This window comes from Amblyomma americanum, chromosome 3 (genome assembly GCF_052857255.1).
Source record: "Amblyomma americanum isolate KBUSLIRL-KWMA chromosome 3, ASM5285725v1, whole genome shotgun sequence".
Classification (NCBI taxonomy): domain Eukaryota; kingdom Metazoa; phylum Arthropoda; class Arachnida; order Ixodida; family Ixodidae; genus Amblyomma; species Amblyomma americanum.
This window is the reverse complement of record NC_135499.1, coordinates 72,537,436-72,560,675: the sequence shown is the minus strand read 5'-3', so window position 1 is coordinate 72,560,675 and position 23,240 is coordinate 72,537,436. Positions and strand designations below refer to the sequence as shown.

The 23,240-nt window shown below is 49.3% G+C and overlaps 1 protein-coding gene and 4 non-coding genes across 5 annotated transcripts; all 5 read left to right on the top strand.

Moving 5' to 3' along the window:
• Positions 1-6,922: 6,922 nt before the first annotated feature.
• On the top strand, positions 6,923-8,609 carry LOC144123830 (uncharacterized). Its single transcript, XM_077656569.1, has 2 exons — positions 6,923-6,927; positions 7,283-8,609. The coding sequence occupies exons 1-2, from the start codon at positions 6,923-6,925 to the stop codon at positions 8,607-8,609; spliced, it is 1,332 nt and encodes a 443-aa protein (XP_077512695.1).
• On the top strand, positions 7,117-7,198 carry TRNAL-AAG (transfer RNA leucine (anticodon AAG)). Its single transcript has one exon. It is a non-coding gene; the product is annotated as a tRNA-Leu (tRNA).
• A 3,534-nt stretch (positions 8,610-12,143) lies between the features above and the next one.
• Positions 12,144-12,225, top strand: TRNAL-AAG (transfer RNA leucine (anticodon AAG)). The gene has a single exon. It is a non-coding gene; the product is annotated as a tRNA-Leu (tRNA).
• A 127-nt stretch (positions 12,226-12,352) lies between these two features.
• TRNAL-AAG (transfer RNA leucine (anticodon AAG)) lies at positions 12,353-12,434 on the top strand. The gene has a single exon. It is a non-coding gene; the product is annotated as a tRNA-Leu (tRNA).
• Positions 12,435-22,922: 10,488 nt separating this feature from the next.
• Positions 22,923-23,005, top strand: TRNAL-AAG (transfer RNA leucine (anticodon AAG)). The gene is given in 2 exon segments: positions 22,923-22,960; positions 22,971-23,005. It is a non-coding gene; the product is annotated as a tRNA-Leu (tRNA).
• Positions 23,006-23,240: the final 235 nt, after the last annotated feature.

Sequence of the window (23,240 nt, the reverse complement as noted above, 5' to 3'; positions counted from 1 at the left end):
GCGGGCCAGTTTCCGTCCCGGATGCTTCTGGGCTATCTTGCGACGTGGTCGGAGCGTCGTCCGCAGGTTCCCGCTTGCCAACTTCTCCAGGGGCTCTGTCTTCTGATTCAGTCCGACGTCTCAGTTGGTCCAAGTGCCGCCGCTGAAGACCTTGCTCCGAGTCAACGGAGACCATCCTGGAGCCCTGTTGACCATGCACTACTCCTGGAATCCACCTGCGACCTGCTCCGAAACTGCGCATCCAGACCGGTTCTCCCACATCCAATTTAGTCGCACCTTCGCTGGCTTTCTGCCGACTTCTCACCGGGCGTGATGCAATCCATCTTTGTTCTTATCTGGTAGCCGAATAAGTGTTCCGCGGGCGACTTGCCATGCTTAACAGGCGTTCGGCGATATCGGAACAAAAACCGAGCTATACGCATTTCCAGGTCTTTTCCAGGGTTTTTCTTTAGCCCTTCCTTGAGCGTGCGCACAGCTCTTTCGGCTAAACCATTCGATTGTGGGTGATAAGGGGCTGTTGTGAGTTGCTTTACGTTGTTTCGTGCCAGAAACTCGCGAAAAACGGCGCCCACAAATTGTGGACCGTTATCTGAAACGAAGGTTTTTGGAAGGCCGAAGCGTGCAAATATTGACCGTAGTGCGTCCACCGTTGTTTGCGATGTGGCAATTTTCATTGGAATTGCTTCTATCCATTTTGTTTCAGAGTCTACGACGACCAATACCATATGTCCGTCCATTGGGCCTGCGAAATCTGCGTGTAGTCTGCTCCATCTTTCCCCGGTTGCTGGCCACGCCAAAGGTATCTGTGCCGGTGGCATCGCAGCGGCCTGTGCACAAATAGAGCATGATTTCACCAGTCGCTCTATGTCAGAATCCAGACCCGGGTACCAAAACAGCGTTCTCGCCGTGCTTTTCATGGACGTCATACCAGGGTGCGTCTCATGGAGCAGCCCCAACAAACGCTTTGCCGCCGCCATAGGTAGAACAATGCGATGTCCCCAGTACACCAAATTGTGGCTCACGGTTAGCTCTGTTCTTCTGTTGAAGTACGCCCGGAGATGCTCAAGGTCCTGCGGTAGATACGGAGGTCATCCGTCGGCAATCCACCTTTTGACCTGTTGAAGAGTGGCGTCTCGGTTTGTCATTTGTTCAACCTCCCGGGCGCCGACCGCCGTTTCCTCAAGACACTGGGCATACAAAACGTACTCGTCGGGAGCGACATCCCGCGGCTCTGTAACCGGCAATGGCAAGCGACTGAGGGCGTCTGCATTGGAATTCTCGCTGCCCTTGCGGTACTGCAATGTGTAGCTGTAGTTGCCAAGGAACAAGGCCCAGCGCTGGATTCTCGCAGCCGCCATCGGTGGTATTGGTTTGCCTGGATTGAATAAACCAGTAAGAGGCTTGTGGTCGGTTACTAACACGAACCGATGTCCATACAAGTAGTCCTTGAACCGTGCGACGCCGAACACCAGTGCTAGTGCTTCTTTTTCTAACTGAGAGTAGTTACGCTCTGCCTTTGTGAGTGTCCTGGACCGGAATCCGATGGGGTAGTCAACACCGTTCACACGGTGGGACAAAACGGCCCCAATGCCTACTGATGACGCATCGCACTCAAGCCGCAGTGGCTTATCCGGGTCGTAATGAGCAAGGAACTTGGAAGCCACAATTGCCTGCTTAACTTTCTGAACAGCTTTTTCTTGTTCCTTGTTCCACTCCCACTTGGCCCCTTTAGCTAGGAGGGCGTACAGCGGAGCCAGCACAGTGGCCAGATTGGGCAAGAACTTGCCGTAATAATTTACAAGTCCGAGAAAAGCTTTCAGCTCACTCACTGAAGTAGGTTCTGGGGCTTCGATAACAGCCTTGATGTTATCGTCCTTTGGTCGCAGACCCTTAGCGTCGATCCGATGGCCGAGAAAAGTGACTTCGTCTTGCCGGAATTTGCACTTATCCTTGTGTAGTCGGAGACAGTACTCCCGCAGGCGTTGCAGCACCCTCTTCAGCCTTGATACATCGTCCTTTTTTTCAGCGATGATAATATCATCCAGGTACACCTGAACTCCTGGAATATCGCCCAGCAGCGCGTCCATCCGCCTCTGGAATATAGCTGGAGCAGAACTTATGCCAAAAGGTAATCGGTTGAAACAGAAGAGGCCTTTCTGAGTGTTCAGCACTGCTATCTTTTTGGCATCCGCGTCTAAAGGTAGCTGGTTGTAGGTTTGGCGTAAGTCCAACGTCGTAAATACTTCTCCGACATTCAGCTTAGCAAAAATGTCGTCCACTCGAGGCAACGGGTACTGTTCCATCACTGTGGCTGCATTCACTGTCATACGAAAGTCTCCGCACACTCGGAGAGACCCATCACCCTTTAAAACGGGTACCACTGGTGTTGCCCATTCGGCGGTTTTCACAGGCGCCAGGACATCTTGCGCAACCAGTTGGTCCAGCGCTTCAGACATCTTGTCCCTCAAAGCGTAGGGAACCGTACGGGCCTTAAAAAACTTTGGACACGCATTCTCTTTCAGCTGCAATGTGACCGGTGGTCCCTTGCATACGCCGAGTCCTGGAGCAAACACGTCAGCATATTCGTTGAGCAGCTCTTGCAGTTCCGTGCTGTCAGCTTTTATCTCGACTGGTTGCACACTCGCGACCACACGCGACAGCATTGCCACCCCAGCCTCGTTGAATGCCTTGATTGTGTCTCTGCCGCACAAAGATGGTCCGACGCTGTCGACCACTACGACCGTACCCGGAATGCCTTTCCCGTCGCATGTAGCCGTCATACTGAGCTTTCCGACAACTGGAAGTTCGCCCAAGAGGCAGGATAGCTTAAGCTGTGATTTGCGCAACGGCGGCCACAGCGCCTCGTACTTCCGGAACGTCGCTACGGAGATGACACTCACGGGTGATCCTGTGTCCACCAGCATAGTAAGAGGGACGTTATTCCAATTAATGTCCTTGTAAATTGGCCGAACCTTGCGGATGCTGGCTTCTTGGTGGAGAACCGCTGCAATAGTGTACAGGGCTTCGCTGTCGTCCGAGCTCGTGTCCCCTGCTGCTGCCATTGCGTAGGAGCCCTGGCGTCGTTGGCCTCCCGGGTGCGATGCGTGCCGAAGGAAACTTGTGCTGGACTGGCACATTCGGCGCAGATGTCCTCGTTTGCCGCACCGGTAGCACACCGCGTGAAGGTGTTTGCATTCCGCCTCGGTGTGCGACTCGCCACCACACCTGCCACATGTATCGCACTTCTCCAGCCTTGGGCGCGGCTTCGATGAACGACTCTTTTGACGGGCAAAATGTACCTCTCCTGGCTCTGAAGAGTGCATGCTTTTGGCGTTCTGGGAGGCTTTCTGTGCCGAGACAACAAAGTCTTCCGCCTCTTCTAGTGTAAGCTTCCGTTGAGTCAGTAAGTGTCGCCGGACGTCTTCATCTTGCACACCGCACACAATTCTGTCCCGTAACATGCGCTCCAGTGACGTTCCGAAGTTGCACTTCTCCGCTAGCCGCCTAATTTCCGCAATGAAGTCCTGGGCAGACTCCCCGTCTTTTTGCGAGCGCCTGAAGAAAGCATAACTTGCAGCGATCTCGTTAACTTGCGGAGCATAGTGGTCTTCCAAATGCTGGACGACTTCTTGGTAACTCAGCTCATTCACTTGTTTTGGATGACACCGCCCCTGCACCACTCGCACCGCACTGTCTGTGAGCGAAGCTATGAGCAGCGCTCGCTTCTTCGTTGGTTCCGCGATGCTATGGGCTTCGAAGTAAGCCTCCAGCCGAACACGATACGTAGGCCACGTACCTTCTGCATCCGTGAATTCCGGTGGCCGCCCGGCACTCATTCTTGCGCACGTAAGTTCGCCTAGCGCCGGCGCGCTATCTCGTCGCCACTGCAATATAGCATCACGCAGGAATGACACAACAAGAAGAAACGATTTATTCAGGCAGCCCCTTTTATAGCCCGCCGGTGAGGTGACGTTGTGATCACGTGGTCAAGCCAAGGTTTGCCGACGACGCATCATCTTCCATACACCATGCAGTACCAATAGCATGAACAAATCATACTGTGCACCGTCTTCGTTATCAACTGGCAAAAAACGGATGCCATACGGTGTTATTGGAAGGTCTTTCTTTAGCGTACTTTGCAGGATGTCCCAAAGAAAGACTGCATCCCAACAGTCCAAGAATATATGGTCTACAGTTTCTGGCTTGCGGCATATTAAACAGTTTGTGCCCCATGGGACATATATCCCCTTATCTTCCAACCATGGCGTCACGGGCAGTGTGCCACTGTGTAAGTGGAAAAAGAAAGCTTTCACCGATGGCCGCACGGCCATCTTCTTCACTCTTTTAAGAACATCACCACCCTGACCATCACCATTCAGTATGCGATAAATTGGCACTGGTAACATCAAATTTGACAGGTGCGCATAGAGCCGCCTACGTTTTACGCCACTAAGGTACTGCATCGAGAATCGCACTTTCAATATTTGAAAGGCTCCAACCACTTTACGCAAATACCCCTGCACACCTCGTCGATGAAACCCTTGCGTACAAACCAGTCGACAATCCGGTCGATACACAGCTAACACTCTGTGCCGCTTCTGAACACACATTCTTGTCATGAACATCGCCTGCAGCACGTACCATACTTTCGCGACAAGGAAAAGGTTACACACTGTTGCGCGAGCAAAAATGTAAAAATCCCTGCCACCCCATTTAGTTGTTTTCGAACGCACATGCTCAGTTTGTTCTCGCCAATACTGTGTCGTGTCCTTGTAGTGCTGAATTGGTACGCCTAGATACTTTGTAGGCACGTCTGACCACTGAACATTTTGAAATAAGGAAGGAGAGTCTTCCCACTCCCCCTGCCAGAAACCCAGGCATTTGTTCCAGTTTATAACACTGCCGGTACATCTGCAGTATGCTATGACATCGTTCAGGGCCTCCTTGACACTTTCTTTGTCCTTGCAAATAATAGCAATATCATCAGCATACGAAAGCACCTTCACTTCTGTTGACATTAACTGGAAGCCTCTAACCCTTTCATTGTACAGTACTTTCAAGCAAAACGGCTCCAGATAGATGCCAAATAGCAAGGGGGATAAGGGGCACCCTTGCCTGACAGAGGAATGGATTTCGATACTAGCGGTGAGTTCTTTGTTGACTACAATATTGGCGAAACACCCCTTGTATGCCATTCTCACACCATCCGAAATCACTGAGCCCAAGCTTACATATTCCAATATGCTGAAAAGTGTGTCGTGATGGACGCGATCGAAAGCTTTTTCAAGATCAACCTGTAACACAGCTGCGCGCATTGAGAAAACGTCACAACACTCTAAATTGCTCCTCATAATGTGAATGTTAGTGGTTATTGACCTTCCTTTGATGCCACAAGTCTGGTGTGGTTCCACAACATCTTTGATGACAGTTTGCAATCTCCTTGCTAGCACCTTCATATAGATTTTATAATCCACATTCGTTAAAGTTATAGGTCTGAAAGACGAAACCAATTGCTGCTTCTCGCGATCATTACTTTTAGGAATTAGTACTATATGCGCTCGCCGGAAAGACGGTGGCAGCACTTTCTTTTCGTACGCCTCCATTAAAACAGCGTGTAATGCCTCTGCCACTTCTTCTCGAAACCGCTTATAGAAAGTTACGTTCAAACCGTCTGGACCAGGCGTCTTGCCCGGACTAAGATCATCTATGGCATTTTCAATTTCTTCGATTGTAACTGGATCTTCTAGAAATGATTTCCTTTCTTCGTTGAGTTTTGGCATGAGCGACAAAAAGCGTGCTTTCAAAACCCTCTGCAAGTTTGTTTCTGCACCCAAATAATTTGCTGTAGTGTTCGACAAAGGCTCTTTTAATCATTTCCTTGTCTCGCGTGACTGCATTTTCGAGCCTTATCTCTTGGATATCATTTTTCGATGCGTAGCTCTTTTCATCCGCAAGTGCCCGCTTCGTTGGCATTTCACTAACCCAAAGCTTTTCTGCCCGTGCCCGTACAACTGCTCCCTTGTACTTATCATTGTCTAGCACTTCCAGCTGCCTACGAACATCTCTGATTTCTGTACTGCGCAGTCCCGGCTGCGCACATTCTTGACTGAGTAACAAATCCAGCTGGCATTGTAATTGCTTCTCAGCCTGTTTTCTTTTGTGTTGTTTCGCAGTACTGTGTTCGATTGCGCTCATCTTAACGTTTTCTTTGAAGCACTCCCACGCGCAAACAAAACTATTAGCCCCACTTATCAGTACTTCTCGTATACTATCTTGTGTCTTGCTAACGAAGGTCTCGTCTTCGAGAAGATTGTTATTCATCTTCCAAAGATGCCAGTTAAAGCGCGAATTCCTTTGTTTGGTACCTAATGTAAACATAACCAGGCTATGGTCACTGAATGATACATGTTTCACCATGTAATGGGTACACAGTGGCACGAGGGCGACGGATATGTAAGCGCTATCAAGTCTAGAGTGAGAATCGCGCTGGAAATGAGTGTACTCCGGCAGACTAGAATTCGATAGCAGCAAACCTACATCTTCGAACTTTTGCTCTGTGATCAACGTGTTCAAGTAAAGAGCGCTGCGGTCGCGCAAAGGTTGCCTCCTTGCCCTATCTTCAGGCATACAAACACAATTAAAGTCACCGAGTAAAACAAAATTTCGCTCTGCACTGACATGGGGCACAAGTTCCTCAAAGAAAACTGTGCGCTCTTGTTGCTTGTTCGGGGCATATATACAGATCACTCGCCATTTCATCTGAGCAAAGAAAAAATCGCTAACAATAAGACGACCACTTGCGTCTACTTTTACACACTCTACAACAATACCAATTGAGTTTCGCATCAAAAGCAATACACCCCCAGAAGTGCCGACGGCATGACTCACACAGATGTCATAGCGGGATCGAAAAGGTAACAACATGCGGTCAGTTTGCTCTTCAGATTCTACTTTTGTCTCTTGTATAGCCGCAATGTCGATGTCATTTTCTAGTAGAAGGCGATTTAATTGATACTGCCACCGCTTTGCGGCTAGCCCTCTTATGTTAAGCGTTGCTATATAATCTGACTTCAGTTGACCAACGGCATGGAGCGGAAAATCAGCAGCCAGCGCGTCGGTAGCGTGGCCGAGCGGTCTAAGGCGCTGGTTTAAGGCACCAGTCTCTTCGGGGGCGTGGGTTCGAATCCCACCGCTGCCAGAATTTTTTACTTTTGTCCTTGGCTTCCCTATCTCGTTCAGTCACATGCTGTTCAACGTCCTGCTCCATATAATCTGACTTCAGTGGACCAACGGCATGGAGCGTAAAATCAGCAGCCAGCGCATCGGTAGCGTGGCCGAGCGGCATTCTACTTCCGGCCACCGAGCGTGACGGACGCAGAATCATGAGCTCCGGCGGAGCGGCGACTGCGGCCCTTGCTGGCCGCGGAAACAGGATCACCGATAGCGACGACACGGATTATCAGCTGATACTGCCCCAACTGCCAACAGGAAGCATCGTTTTGAACACCGTGTTTTTGCACGGCGACGTGCGAGCGAGGCCCTACCGGGTCGAAGATTTTAGGGATACTCTCGTGCCTACCGGTTTGCTGCCGGACGTGGTGGCCCTGGGAGCCTACCAGGTCAACCACGTGTGGGCAGTCACCCTGAACGGCGCGGAGGCTACAAGGCGGCTGCTGGCCTTTAAGGAACTGAAGGTGAAGAATCGTCGCTGTGTCATCATCGACCCGCAGGATCATCAGGTGAGGCTCAGGCTTCACTGGCTGCCGCACGGCGTGGCCGACGAGGATGTGCGGAGCGCACTAGCGGCGTTTGGGACTGTCATGGACGTTAGCAGACAGCGGTGGCGTGCGCAAGGTAAGAGCGACAAGGGTTCCATGACGAGGACGGTCGTCCTGAAGCTCAAGAAGGGCATGACAGTTGAAGATTTGCCGCATCAAATACGGGTGGGAGGAGAACTGGCCTTAGTCGTGGCACCCGGTGGTCCGATGCAGTGCTTGCGCTGTCACGGCACTGGCCACGTCCGGAGAGAGTGCAAGGTGCCGCGCTGCTCGAACTTCCGGCGTTTCGGACACGAGGACTTCCAGTGCGTCCGCACGTATGCCTCAGCAATGGGCCCGGGGGAAAGGGATGTAGCCGAGCACTTAATGGACGCGACCGAGGCGGAGGACGCGGCGAAGGGAACTGGCGAGCCGCTGCCTACCGCTGTGGCAGAGCAGGCAGCCCTCGCTGGTGAACCGCAGGACACAAGCGCGGAAAGTCCGAGTGAACCGTCGCCTGGTCCACCACTGGTGCAGCAGAGTGTCGACAAAAGCGGAGCGAGTACTCATGCATTGCCGTCTCTATCGTCTAAGGGCCAGGAACCGCCAGCCAGTGACGCTTCCGTTACAACGGGTACTGGGACTGCAACGAAACGCCCCCACGAAGTGTCCGGAGACCACGACGACCAGGAACTCGCAAGCAGCGTTGACGAGCCGCCAGTGAAAGCGGTGCAAGGACGGTGGGCTACCTTCAAGCCACGGCCAAACGTCAACGCGGAAAGAAAGCCTGCCGACAAGCCACCGCCGTCGAGAAGCGAGAACAGACAACCGGACGGCCCCGGGGGCGTCTAGCGGTACGCTAGATGCTAAAGGTGAGCACCATGCTCCGGGCCTCCCTCCTACTGCGAACCGAACTGGCTCCTGAACCAGCCCTCTGTGTAGCTACGTTGAATGTCAGAGGTTTAGGACAGAAACGAAAACAAAGTCAGTTGTATCGGCTGGTAACAGAAAATGACATTGACATTCTCGCCGTCCAGGAGACCGAAGTCGAGGGAGAGGGGGAGACTGGGAGCATGGTGCAGCGTTTCACAGCAACGTACTACGCCGTAGTTAGCCACGCTGTAGGACTGCCAGCAGGATGTGTACTCTTTTTGAAAAAGTTGCCCGGTCTTACTGTTCAAAGCATCATGTCATGCCCGTCTGGGAGATTAATAGTGTGTGATTTTCTTTTGTGTAACGCGGAATATTGAGTGATTTGTGTGTACGCACCGAACACATTGGAGGAAAGACAATTTTTTTGCTTATGTTAGGCAGTACATGATGCCTGAGAAACGCCTCATTATTATGGGGGACTTTAACTGCGTACTGAGTTCTGCGGACAAAACCAGCCGCACAGCTTTTCGAGACAGGAGTACGGACTTATTAGCTGAGGTCGTTGCTGAAGCGGAATTAGCAGATGTGGCTGAATGCCTACAGAGCGCATGCGCGGTAAAGTACACTCATTTCCAGGGTTCTAGCCACGCACGCCTGGATCGCATATACGTTGCTCTGGATATGATCCCGATGTGCCGTAGCTACGATGTTGTACCAATATGTTTTACTGATCACTGCCTCGTTAAATGCGCAATAGGAACAAAAGAAACAACTGAAACACTTTGTATGGGACATGTGGAAAATGAACTCTATGCTACTTGGCGATGAACAATTTGTAACAAAAGCATTAGAAGAAATTAACAGAATAAAACCAAACACCAGCCTTAATCTGGGTCAGCAGTGGGAACTATGCAAGCATCAGATTAAAGTCACAGCAATTGACAGGGCCAGTGCGATTCGTTTCCAAGAATAAATGAAGGAAACCGAGCTGCGCACAACATTGGAGAAACTGATAGCAGAGGAGTGCAAAACGCCCGGCATTTTCAAAGATGATATCAGGAATCTAAAGCAGAAACTGCAGTTGATCGAAGAAGAGTGCTATCTCGGTGCGCTGGTGCGTGCACGAACGAATTCACTGAAAGCAGGCGAGGTACCTACGAAGCGGGCTTTAGGGATTGAAAAGACAAACGCCCGACGAAACCACATAGCCGAGATAGAGCGGAATGGCGTCGTGGTGAATGATAACGAGGGCATTCGGCGCCAGTTTTCTGAGCATTATCAGGCGCTATTTGCGTTTCATCATGCCGACTTGGACGGATTTAAAAAGACATTTCTTGGCCATATGCCGCGACTGGACGATGAGATAAGAGAATTCTTGGAGCGACCAATAAGTGAAAGTGAAGTGTGCCTAGCAATTGAAAACTTAAAAGACGGAAAGTCGCCTGGGCCCGATGGCTTATCCGCTTCGTTTTATAAGTTTTTCAAAGAAAAGCTGGCTGCAGTGCTCACGGTAGTGTTCAATGAGGCGTACCACATGAAAGTTTTACTACAGTCTTATAGTACATCACACACTGTTCTTATACCTAAGACTGATGCCGCAGAAAAACTTAGACTGGTGACATATGAAAGTTTTAGCGAGAAGACTCCAAACAGAGATTAAAGACCTAGTAGGCTGCCACCAGACATGTGGAATCAGGGGCAGGTCTATAGTGACTAACATACATAAGATGCGGTGCGTGCTTGAGTGCTGTGACATCATGAAAGCTTGTGTCGCTGTGCTGCAGCTCGACCTAGAGGAGGCCTTTGGCTGTGTCCCACATGTTATTTTGTCCGCTATTCTCGATCATATTAATCTCGGTTTGATTATCAAAGATGGAGTGGCCATGGCGTGCAGGAATTGCACCACGCAGCTTATCATAAACAAGAGTCTGGGGGCCCCCATTGCCGTGCAGCGTTCTGTACGCCAGGGTTGCCCACTCAGTCCACTTTTATTTTGTCTTTACATTGAAACACTGTGCTTGGCTATTATTCAGAATGATTCGATTCGCGGGTTTCAACTGCAAGCTTCTGAAGTAAACCTCTTAGCATATGCCGATGATGTCGCCGTATGCTGCATCGACCAAGGAAGGATTACAGCAACGGTTGAAGTAGTGAAGTGTTTCCGGGATCTCACGGGCAGTTTAATTAACTGGGGTAAATGCCTGGGATTCTGGCATGGAGAATGGCCGACAACCCCAGACACATTTGCTGGCGTGACGTGGGTGAACACCCCAGCGAAGTACCTAGGTGTCCCTCTGGAATGCTACAAAAACAATGACGACCTCTGGCTAAGCCAGCTGCACGAAACGCGAGAAAAAGCAGACAGGTGGAAGGGGGTTCCCCTTTCTTTCTTCGCCAGGGCCACAGTGTGCAATCTTTTTTTTGTAAGTAAGTTGTGGTATTTGATGCAGGTACTGCACTGCTCGCGGCTGAATGTGCAAAGGCTACACAAAGTGTTCGCCACCTTTATATGGGCATCGCAATGGGAAAGGTGTAGTCCAACGAACTTGTTCAGAAGGGTGAAAGACGGCGGTCTTAGCCTGTCGCATCTCTTTGTGCGACAGCTCGTTAATAGGTTTGTTTTTTCGTGACACGAGCGATTCTTTTTTACGCACAGTGTGCCAAGTCAGATTAAGAGGTGCGTTGCCTAGTTTTGTTGTTGGCACAAATGTGATGCATGGATCCATTTCATGTTTTTTCAAGGAGGTCGTGACTAGTGTACGATTCTTGTCGGCGCGTTTTTCGATTGATTATCTTTCTTCAGTGAAAATAACAACACTGTACAAAGATGTGTGTGACAGCGTTTTTCCGGAACCATTGTACAGAGCCTTGCATAGTAGAGAACCCGGTCAGAATGTTTTAAAAAGGGTAAAGAGAATGCAGGTGACGCCTGGAATGAAATCCTTTTTCTTCAAGCTACACACTGAAACACTGCCAGTAAAGAAATTCCTAGAGCAACGGGGCTTTTTCTTACCGTGGGGAGCTGACTGTATGATATGCAAACAGCCCAAAACTATAGATCATGTTTTTCTGCATTGCTGGAAAGGTGTGTACTTTTGGGATGTTCTGCAGCGAACGGTCAAAAAAGATTTTCCACTGGACCCACACGGCATTAGATACCTAGCAATAAACAATGAAGACGGAATTCCATTCGACCTCATAATGTTGGCCGGACTCCACTCTGTATGGCGCTCCCGCATGGCCGGTTTCCATTGTGATCCGGATGCAAGGCCCGCACGGATGTATTTTCGCGAGAGTATAGCGAGATTTGTTGAAGTGCAGAAGTAGCTTGAGCCTGTACCGCAGTGGCTGCCGAGAGTAGAAGCCTTGACAGCGCTGAAAGAATTTTAATATGACAACGTCAGTACAAAGCTGACTGCTGCGGCATTTTTGTCTGCCTTATTTTTGTTTCTATTTCTGTGTACCATCATGTGTTACTGCGCACTGTCGGAGACCGGCAATAAAGAAAAAAAAAGTAGCGTGGCCGAGCGGTCTAAGGCGCTGGTTTAAGGCACCAGTCTCTTCGGGGGCGTGGGTTCGAATCCCACCACTGCCAGAATTTTTTTACTTTTGTCCTTGGCTTCCCTATCTCGTTCAGTCACATGCTGTTCAACATCCTGCTCCATATAATCTGACTTCAGTGGACCAACGGCATGGAGCGGAAAATCAGCAGCCAGCGCATCGGTAGCGTGGCCGAGCGGTCTAAGGCGCTGGTTTAAGGCACCAGTCTCTTCGGGGGCGTGGGTTCGAATCCCACCGCTGCCAGAATTTTTTTCCTTTTGTCCTTGGTCTTCCCTATCTCGTTCAGTCACGTAATGTGCAACGTCCTGCTTTATGTAATCCGACGGCAGTCCGCCAACGGCATGGAGCGGAAAATCGGCTATCAGCGCATAGGTAGCGTGGCCGAGCGGTCTATTCCGCTTCCGGCCTCCGCAGCGTACTGACGTGTGATAGGAAGCTCTGAGCGCGCTTCGTTATCGGTCATGCCTGGCCGAGGTTTCAGTGAGCGACGCCCACCAGTGAGCTATCGCTTAGTTTTACCTACGCTGCCTACGGGAGACGCAATGAAGACTACGGTTTTCCTTCACTGCGATATTGCCGGGCGGCCTTATCGCATACAGGATTTTCGCGAGCCATTGGAAACTGCCGGTGTTCTACCTTTCGTGGCTGGCATTGGGCCCTTTCAAATGTCGCATGTGTGGATGTTGAAGCTGAAAACTGCGGAAGCGAAGGAACGACTGCTGACAGAAGGAGCACTGGAAGTGAAAAAAATTATTTGTACATCGGTTGTGGCGGTTCCTTTTGTTGTTTTTGTGTTTTATCACGCCTATAAAGCTTCCTTTCAGTGAATAAAAGTTCAGTTGATAGTCTGCGCTTGTGTTGTGTCTCCTCGTTCGCTTTTGTCCTCGTTTTTTTGCGCTGTCAAGTATGAACCCACACCAACTAGCCCAACTTTCTGTTCTTATTACCTACTGTGCAGTCATTGAACCCAACAAACGTGAGGTGGCCTTCAGGGTGCACTGGGTGCCCTTCTATGTGTCGAATGAGTCTGTGCAGAAGGCTTTTGAAAAGTTCGGAGAAGTGACTGATGTCACTCGTGAGCAGTGGAACAGTCCGGGTTTCGAAGACGCCGAGTCGACAACCCGGCTGGCGCGTATGGTTCTGAAGGAGGGGCTCTCTATCGATGATTTACTCCACATGTTCAAGTTTTACGAAGGACAAGTGTTAGTGGTGGTGCCTGGACGTCCACCAATATGCCTACGGTGCAAGAGGACGGGACATATTCGACGCGACTGCCGCACGCCGAGGTGCAGCTTGTGTCGGTCCTTCGGACACGAACGGGAAGGATGCGTCCGCACGTATGCGCGTGTGGCCACGGGTACTGCTCCGCCGCAAGACGACGGAAGCGAGCTGCTTATGGACCAGGAGGAACTGGAGAACGCCGGAGCCCCGCCCCCTTCAGGACTCAGCGACGGCCTTGCTTTCCAGCAACCGGAGCTGCCTGCTGGCAACGAGAAGTCACAAGGTGACTCCGGGGCAGAAACGACTGGCAAGAAGGCGGATGCTGCTGCGCCGCCAGAAGAGCCAACGAAAGAGGGCACTACAGGCGACCACGACTCCGAGGCGCCGATGGATGCGACAGTCGCTTCCATTAAGCGACCTCGCGGCTACGAAAAGGCACCGGCTACGGACCGAGAGCTTCGTCGGCTAGAAAGGCATTGGAGAGGGGAGGGAGCCAAGAAAGGCAAGTTAGCCTTGTCACGGACCTCGTCGCTTACTCGCGACGAGAGACCGAAGCAGTGAGCGTTATAAGCACTGTTGTTTGTTTGCTGTGTGTACGCTATGGCTTACTTGAAGAAACCGCTAAAAGTTGGCACTCTGAACGTACGAGGACTTGCCTCGAAGCGTAAGCAAGTGCAGTTGAACCGACTGTTCGGCGAGTCAGATCTAGATATCGCAGCTATTCAAGAAACAAAAGTTGAGGATGACCAGCAAACAGATAACATGGTGCTTGGTTTTCGGTTACGGTTCAATGTTTGTGTAAGCCATGCGGCTGGTTTGTCGGCGGGATGCTGTCTTTTCCTGGGGAAAAACATAGGCATAGTAGAGGAACAAATAATAACATGTGCAAGGGGGCGGTTTATCGTGTGTGACTTCACATACGAAACACTCGCGGTGAGGGTTGTTGTCCTGTATGCTCCTACGATACAAAAGGAACGCCGCGGATTTTTTGAACAGTTAGGTTCGTTCCTTGAGTGCAGTCGAGTGCTAATATTATTGGGTGATTTCAATTGTGTTTTGGACCCTAAATATCGTTCAAATGAAAAAAATGTAAAAGACCTGAGTGCTGATTTGTTGGAGTGTTCTGAACGAGTGCAGCTTAGAGGACGTAATGGACCTGGCGAAAAGTCATAAACATGTGCATTTTACGCATTTTCAAGGAAGTATCCACGCACGACTCGACAGAATATACGTGTCGCCGGAGTTGTCGCCTTCCTGTGAGCAGTATGAAGTGAAGCAAGTGTCCTTTAGTGACCACTGCCTAGTTACGGTAACTTTGGGAGGAAGGAAGCAGCGTAAAACAAAAATGAACTGGGATATGTGGAAGCTAAATTCAAGGCTTATAGAAGACGACATATTTTCAAGAAAAAGTTAATGAAAGCATGGATATGTTTAATAATAGTGAAGCGGGATGTATTGAATCTTGGGAACGCTTTAAGCAGGAGGTGAAAATTCATGCCATATAGCGTTCAAGCATAATAAAGTATGAGGAAAAAAAGAAGAAAAACAACTGAGAGAGTTTCTGGCAAATTTAGGGCGCGAAGAGGAACAAACGCCGGGCATGTTCATGCATGATATAAAGGGCGTCAAAGTTAGGCTAGAAGCTTTAGATGCTCTGAAGTACAGAGGGGCAGCGATAAGAGCACGCACGGAAAAATGGCTTACTGGCGAAACGCTAACAAAACGCGCGCTCTGAAATGAAAAGCGATACGCGCGCTCAAACGAGATCTCAGTTATCGAATACAAAGGGCAAATCCTGAGTGATCAAACTGGAATTTCGAGTGCATTCGTGGAACATTACCGTGAGCTGTTTGCAAGCAAAGCACCAAGTGAAGAAGGGTTTCGGGAGAACTTTTTGCCACTTATGCCAATATTAGGAACTGAGATCACTGAAGAACTGCAGAACGAATTAAGTATTGAGGAAATAGTGACAGCAATTGATGAACTGAATGCCGGAAAGTCGCCGGGACCTGACGGTTTGAGTGTGGCCTTTTATAAGGGCTTTAAATAGGACCTTGCCACTATGCTTTATAAGCTTTTCAAGGAGTGTTTTGAGGTCGGTAGGCTGCCACCTTCGTTTAACAGTGCCCATACGGTCCTAATTCCTAAGACGGATGACCCAGCCAAACTGGTAAAGGTTACAGGATATAGACCGATCACGTTAACAAACGTTGATTATAAAATTCTGATGAAAGTGTTAGCTAAGCGATTGCAATACGTCATAAAGGATATTGTAGGACCTCACCAAACGTGTGGAATAAAAACCAGAAGCATATTTTAAAATATTCATGTAGCACGCAGCGTGCCCACTTTCTTATTTAGAGCATTGCAGCGTGCTCGAGTGCTGCAATGCTCTAAATAAGAAAGTGGCTATGGTTCAAATTGACTTTGAAAAAGCGTTTGATCGCGTGTCTCATGAAATACTCTACTGTTTGTTGGAACATAGTGGTATTGGTTCAGTTGTTCTCAAAGGGATAAAAATGGCTTATGCATGTTGCTCGACACGGCTTATGATAAACAAACTGGTATCTGAAAGAATTGATGTAAGGGCATCTGTTCGACAAGAATGTCCACTGTCCCCTCTCCTTTTTGCAATTTATTTGGAGCCTTTTTGTAGAATGATAACTGCGAGTGGGAACATCCGAGGTTTTAGGTTGGCAGCGTGTGAGGAGAGAATACTGGCATACGCTGATGACGTAGCGCCCTTTTGTGAAGAACGAAAAAGTGTTGTAGAAGCGATAAAAATAACTGAAAAGTTTTGCAGGCAAACTGGCAACGCTGTTACTTTAGACAAATGTTTCGGAGTCTGGCATGGGCAATGGGACTTAGAGCCAGAATTGTTCTGCGGGGTCCGATGGGCTACAGCTCCCGGAGTTTATTTGGGAGTCCCGCTGGACAAATATGGGGAGAATACCATACTGGAACGAAAAAGCAGAAGAAATGCGGGACAGGACGAAAGGGTGGATGGGCCGTAACCTTTCCATTTTCGCGCGTGCTACTGTATGTAACACCTTTCTTGTTGCAAGGATCATGTATTTACTCCAAGTATTATATTGTGCACGAAGCAATATCCAAAGGTTCCATCGGGTTTTTGCTGTTTTTATTTGGGCGTCCAATTGTCAACGAATTCGCAGAGATAATCTCTTCCGGAGGGTAAAGGTCGGAGGACTGTCTCTTATGCATCTATATGTACGGCAGGTGGTTTTAAGGTGTTTCTTGCGTGGCCAAAATGACGCCTTCTTGCGAACATTCATACAAACCATGCTATCTAGTGCACTTCCAGAATTCATTGTCTATTCGTGCAATGCTCGGAGGTACACAGTGTCTCGCTTCCTGCGAGAGGTGGTCTGGTCATTCAGGTTTTTTCAAGTGCGGTTTTCTCTAGAGTATTTAGCGAGTATAACGCCGAAGCGACTATACAAGGATCTTGTTGAGCAGTTGTTTCCAGCTCCACTGTACAAAACCTTATACGGGGAAGGCCCTAGAAAAGACGTTCTCAGGCGAGTTAAGAAGATGACTGTTGCGCCTGGCGTTAAAACATTCTTTTTCAAATTGCATACAGCAACCCTACCAGTAAAAACATGGCTAGAGGAAAAGGGCCTTTTTGTTCCTTGGGGCACAAACTGTCTCTTGTGTAGAAAGCCAGAGACGGTAGTCACGTGTTCCTGGATTGTTGGGATGCGGTGTTCTACTGGGATGTTTTGCAAAGAACCCTAAAAAAAAAAAAAGACTTGCCATTGACACCGTGCGGAATTCGGTACCTGACCCCTGAAAGTGATGTTGCACAGTATGACCAGATTATGTTATTGGGCCTTCACAGCATTCGGAGGAGTGGAATGGCTTGTAGACATTGTGACTTGGATGCACGATCGGTATGTGATTATTTTGTCGAACATATGTATAAATTAAGGGAAGTCCTGAAGCAGCAGGACTATGCGGATGATGTACTGAGTCTGATGGACCAACTTGTTGTAATGAAAGTCAATTAGACACGGTTGTTTGCCAAGGGGAATGGCAACTACGATATTTTATTGATGTGTATATTCATGCTAAAAAGAAAAAAAAAGTGGCCGAGCGGTCTAAACCGCTGGTTTAAGGCACCAGTCTCTTCGGGGACGTGGGTTCGAATCCCACCGCTGCCAGAATTTTTTTCCTTTTGTCCTTGGTCCCCACTATCTCGTTCAGTCACATGCTGTGCAACGTCTTGCTTCTTATAATCCGACGGCAGTCGACCAACGGTATGGAGCGGAAAATCAGCAATCAGCGCATCGGTAGCGTGGCCGAGCGGTCATTCGACTTCCGGCCACCGAGCGTGACAGACGTGCGATGACGGGCTCCGTTGAAGCTGCTACAGCGGCCATGCCTGGCCACGGAAACAGGATTTTTGCATCTGACAGTGATTATCAGGTCGTATTGCCGAGTTTGCCTACAGGGCGTTTTGTCGAGAACAGTTTTTTTGCGCGGCGATATCAGGGCCCGCCCATTCAGGGTTGAAGATTTCCGCGACGCCCTCAATCCGCTTTCGCTTATGCCTGAAGTTATCGCCCTGTGGGCGTACCGCATGAACCATGTGTGGGCCGTGACCTTTAAGGACGCCGACGCTGTGAAGAAAATCGTCAGTGCGGGTGACCTGCAAGTGAAAAGCGCCCGGTGTCTTCTCATTGATCCTGCCAATTGAGATGTCCGGATGAAGCTTCACTGGCTCCTTCACAGCGTACCGGACGACGATGTGCGGCTGGCGTTCGCAGCATACGGGAAGGTGACCGACATTTCAAGGGAGCGGTTGCGAGCACTGGGCGTCTCAGACAAGAGCTCAACGACGAGGCTTATGACCCTTAAGTTGAATGCTGGTGTCCAGCTTGATGACCTTCCGTACCAGGTGACCGTCAGCGGCGAGTTGGCTCTTGTGGTTGTGCCTGGCAGGTGGGCTCCGCTATGCCTGCGCTGCCGCGGCACCGGTCATATTCGGCGTGAGTGTTGCATTCCTCGCGGCGGAACCTGCTGACGGTTCGGTCACGAGGAAGGCCAGTGTCCTCGCACTTATGCCAGTGTAACCGGCCCTGGGAATAGTGACAGGTCGTCCGAGCTATACATTGATCATGCTGATTCAGAAGAGGCCTCGCAGGCAGAAAAACCCGCTGTGGTGCTCACGAAACCCACGCTTGATGTTCAGGTAGCGGCAGAGCCCTGCCACAGCGTCAGCACAACCCCAAGTTTGAAGAAAGATGCTGGGCAAGAAGAGAGTGCGGCGTTGCAAGACGTTTCGAAGGAGCTCACGACGGACGACTCGAACTCCGTGTCTACCGAGGTCGACCCAATGGATATTTCTCGGGGAGAAGCTGGCGTTGGTGCCTGCTTGGCAGGAAAACGCTCGCGCGAGCAAAAAGATGCCGACGGAGTTGCAGCCTGACGCCAGTGCCAGCGAGGAACCACCTTCGAAAGCGGCCGGTATGAGACGACCCACCTTCAAACCTCGTCCGAACCTCCCGAGTGAGCCGAGGCAGGCGGCAAAACCGCCTCCCTAGCAGTGCGGTTCCCGTGTCGGGTTGTGTGGGGGACGGGGGGGGGGGGGGGGCGGCGCCTACAAGAGGAAGACGACGGTGATGACAGTGTGTGTGCTTGTTGCCCTGAGACGTGCAGACAGCTGGTTGACTTTCAAGACACCTGCGGGCGGCTGAATGAAAGAGCACTACATGGACACTTCAGGCGCTGAGAGTTCAGGGGCACCTTTGGCCCCTTACAAACATTTCTTGCGGGGCCTTCTCCAGTGGGTCATGGCGGTCAAACTTGATGCAGCGTTTTGTTTAGCGTCACTAAATGTTCGTGGCTTAGGAGCACGAAGGAAACAAAGCCAGTTCTATCGCCTTTTAGTTGAAAACGATCTTGATTTAATTGCCATCCAAGAAACTATGATCGAGAGCGCGGAGCAAACTGATCGCATGGTGTCGTCATTTCGTTTTTTGTAGGCCATATGTGTTTGTCATTCTATGGGCACGTCGGGAGGCTGCGCTCTTTATATTCGGAAAAGTTTAGGTATTAATGTTGTCTCTGTTGCTGCTTTCGAAAGTGGTCGCCTACTTGTTGTTGATTTTTGGTTTTCGAATCTAAGTTGGCGTGTTGTCTGTGTTTATGCTCCGAACGAATGCCGAGACATAGCGCAGAACATTTTTGAAGGTACTGAACAGCATCTAATTTGCGACAAGATTTTAATCCTGCTAGGCGACTTCAATTGCGTTTGTTTCGCTCAGGACCGCGCAAAAGCTTCGCAGGTGAGGGATAGAAACGCTCAGCTCCTTAATTCTTTTGTCGGTGCCTGTAACCTTGAAGACATCGGTAATTTGTACGCTTGCAATGCTCGCCCCAGATATACTCATTTTCAACGAGATATCCACGTCAGACTATACCGAATGCATATCTCACTTGAACTTGTTCCACTGTGCTCTGGGTATGACTTTAAGCCCGTAAGTTTCAGTGACGGTTGTTTAGTTATTGCAACTTTCGGCATCAAACAAAGGAGGTCAAAATTTTACCGGAATGTGTGGAAGTTCAACGCGAAACTTTTAGAAAACGAATTTTTTTTAAAAGTGACCACGAAAGAACTTGAATAACTAATTTGAGCGCAGCCCTCCAGTTATGCAGTTGAATGGGGGGAGCTGAAGCAGCGAGTAAAGATTATGGCGATCGAAAATGCCAGTACACTTCGATATGCTGAGAAGCAAAAGGAGAAATAAATGCACAAAGAACTCGATTTTTGCTTAGCATGGATAGCTTTCATCCAGGAATGTACACGAGAGAAATAAAAGACGTGAAACGGCAGATTGAATGCGTTGACACTGACAGGTACAAGACAGCACTGATCCGGGTGAATTCTGAAAAACTCTGGGCGGGAGAGACGCCAACAAAACGAGCGCTGTCCGACCAGAAAAGATGCTCGAATCAAAAAGAAATACGGCAAATTAATAACGGAGGCATCGTCACTAGTGAACCCGCTGAGATCAAAAACATGATTGTAGAACACCACAAGGAATTGCTTGGCCACAGACGCGAAGTGAAAGAGAACTTCCTGGCTGACTTTTTGCACCAAATGCGAAAACTCGATGATGAAGTCCGAACACGTCTCGAGCAAACCATTACTTTGGCTGAAATCGAACAAGCCATAGACGAACTGCCAATAGGAAAGTCGCCAGGACCTGATGGCCTAGGCGCTGCATTCTACAAAGCATTTAAGCTCCCGCTCGCCCACATTCTGCTCAGAGTGCTAGTCGAAGCGTATGAGCGTAAGCAGGTTCCTCTGTCATTTACCAGCTCGCACATTGTTTTAATTCCAAAGTCTGAGGATCCAGAAAAACGCTTGTTGGTGGGGTCTCATCGCCCGATAAGCCTCACTAACGTGGATTACAAAATATTCATGAAAGTACTGGCCAAAAGGCTACAAAGTGTGATAGAAAATCTAGTTGGGCCACACCAGACGTGCGGCATTAAAGGCCGCAGCATCGCAACGAACGTACACGTTGTACTGACAGTTTTGGAATGCTGTGACGTGCTAGGTGCCTGTGTGGCAATGATGCAACTGGACCTCGCCAAAGCCTTCGATCGGGTTTCGCATGACGCCCTGTTTCTGTTATTGGAACACTCAAACGTTGGCCGCGTCATTTTGGAGGGCGTGAGAATGGCGTATGCGAACTGCACGACGAGAATTATTGTTAATGGGGAGCTCACTGATAGTATTTGCGTGAGATCGTCAGTAAGACAAGGCTGCCCTCTGTCATCCTATTGTTTGCAGCCTATCTCGAGCCTCTCTGTTTGGCGATCATAACGACCGTATAAGTGGTTTTAGGATACAGTCAGCGCATGTGAAAATACTAGCGTACGCAGATGACGTTGCGGTGTTTTGTTCGAACAGAGAAAGTGTTCAAGAAACTACCACTGTTGTGGAAAAATTCTGTGAACAGACAGGCTGCAAAGTGAACTGGGAAAGAGTGGTGGGTTTTGGCACGGCGACTGGGACGTCACACCTCAGCATTTTTCTCGTTTGCAATGGTCGAACTTGCCGACTCAGTATCTGGGCGTGCCACTCGATTCATACCGTGATCCCACTCACTACTGGGGCAACGAAGCGGAGAGGGCGAGGGAGAAGGCAAATGGGTGGCAAGGCAAGCCACTGTCAATGTTTTCGCGTGCTTATGTGTGTAATGGGTTCCTTTTTACCAAGATATGGTATGTCATGAATGTGCTTTCCGCTGCAGGGGTTAGCATCCAGAAAATCAACCGCGTCTTTGCAGTTTTCATGTGGTCATCAACGTGGGAAAAATGTCGCAGCCCAAATTTGTTTCTTCCTGTAAAGGCTGGTGGGTTGGGGCTTGTGCATTTTTTTTGCGACAGGTTGTTTCACGCTATTTTTTTCTTCGCGACCAGAGAGACGCCTTCTTGCGGACTGTCATCCAGGCACGACTGCGAAAAATTCTCTCTCAATTTGTGATCTCCTCCAGTGAGAATATGGGTGGCGCAGTGACAGGTTACATGCGCGAAGTTGTCCTGTCGTACAGGATGTTGCACGCGCGTTTTTCAATGGAATACTTGAGCAATGTGTGTAAACGAAAACTCTATAAGGATCTTGTGGATGTGATCATTCCATTGCCAATGTACCGTTTACCGCACCGTGGAGGCCCTGGACAAGATGATTTAAAACGTGTGAAAAGGATGCCAGTCAGTCCCTCTGTTAAAACTTTCTTCTTTAAGTAACATTCCAACACACTACCAGTTAAAACTTGGTTGCATGAAAAAGGTATTTTCGTTCCTTAGACAACAAACTGCCTTCTTTGCAAGAAGCCTGAAACAATAGAGCACGTCTTTCTGGACTGTTGGGACTCAATCTTTCATTGGGACATCCTCCAGAGAACACTGAAAAAACAACTTCCTTTAGACCCATATGGGATACGGTTTCTACCAGTTGAGAGTGAGGGCATTCCTTTGGATTTAATCATGCTTCTGGGCCTCCACAGCCTGTGGAAAACGAGGATGCATGTTCGACATGCAGATCTCAATACACGTCCTGTGCGCGAAAACTTCATTGGAAGTGTGGTGCTCCTTAGAGAGGTATACAGGGCACTGCCCGATCCACCTGAGTGGATTACCGTACTGGACAAACTTGTGTGTTTGAAGAGATTTTAAACCTTTCGTGATAGCCAACGGATCGCTGTCGTGGTTTTAGCATTTATGTGAAAATTGTTTTGTTTCTATGTCAAATTAGGCAATAAAGAAAAAAAGCGTAGTGGAGCGGTCTAAGGCGCTGGTTTAAGGCACTAGTCTCTTCGTTGGCGTGGGTTCGAATCCCACCGCTGCCAGAATTTTTTCCTTTTGTCCTTGGTCTCCCCTATCTCGTTCAGTCACATGTTGTGCAACGTCCTGCTTCATATAATCCGACGGCAGTCGACCAACGGCATGGAGCGGAAAATCGGCAATCAGCGCATCGGTAGCGTGGCCGAGCGGTCTAAGGCGCTGGTTTAAGGCACATAGTCTCTTCGGGGGCGTGGGTTCGAATCCCACCGCTGCCAGAATTTTTATGTCCATGGTCTCCCTATGCTCATCGTCCTTTTCTAAGCTTTGTTACTTAAGGCGGAAGCTTAAAGATGCCCCAAGTAAAGTTAAACTCCTTGCATACTCAACATTCATTAGGTCCAAATTAGAGTACGCTTCGGTATTATGGGATCTATTCATAAAGAAAGACATATGCAAGATAGAGATGGTGCAAAGGAAAGCGGCTAGGTTTATTTATAACAAATACAGGAG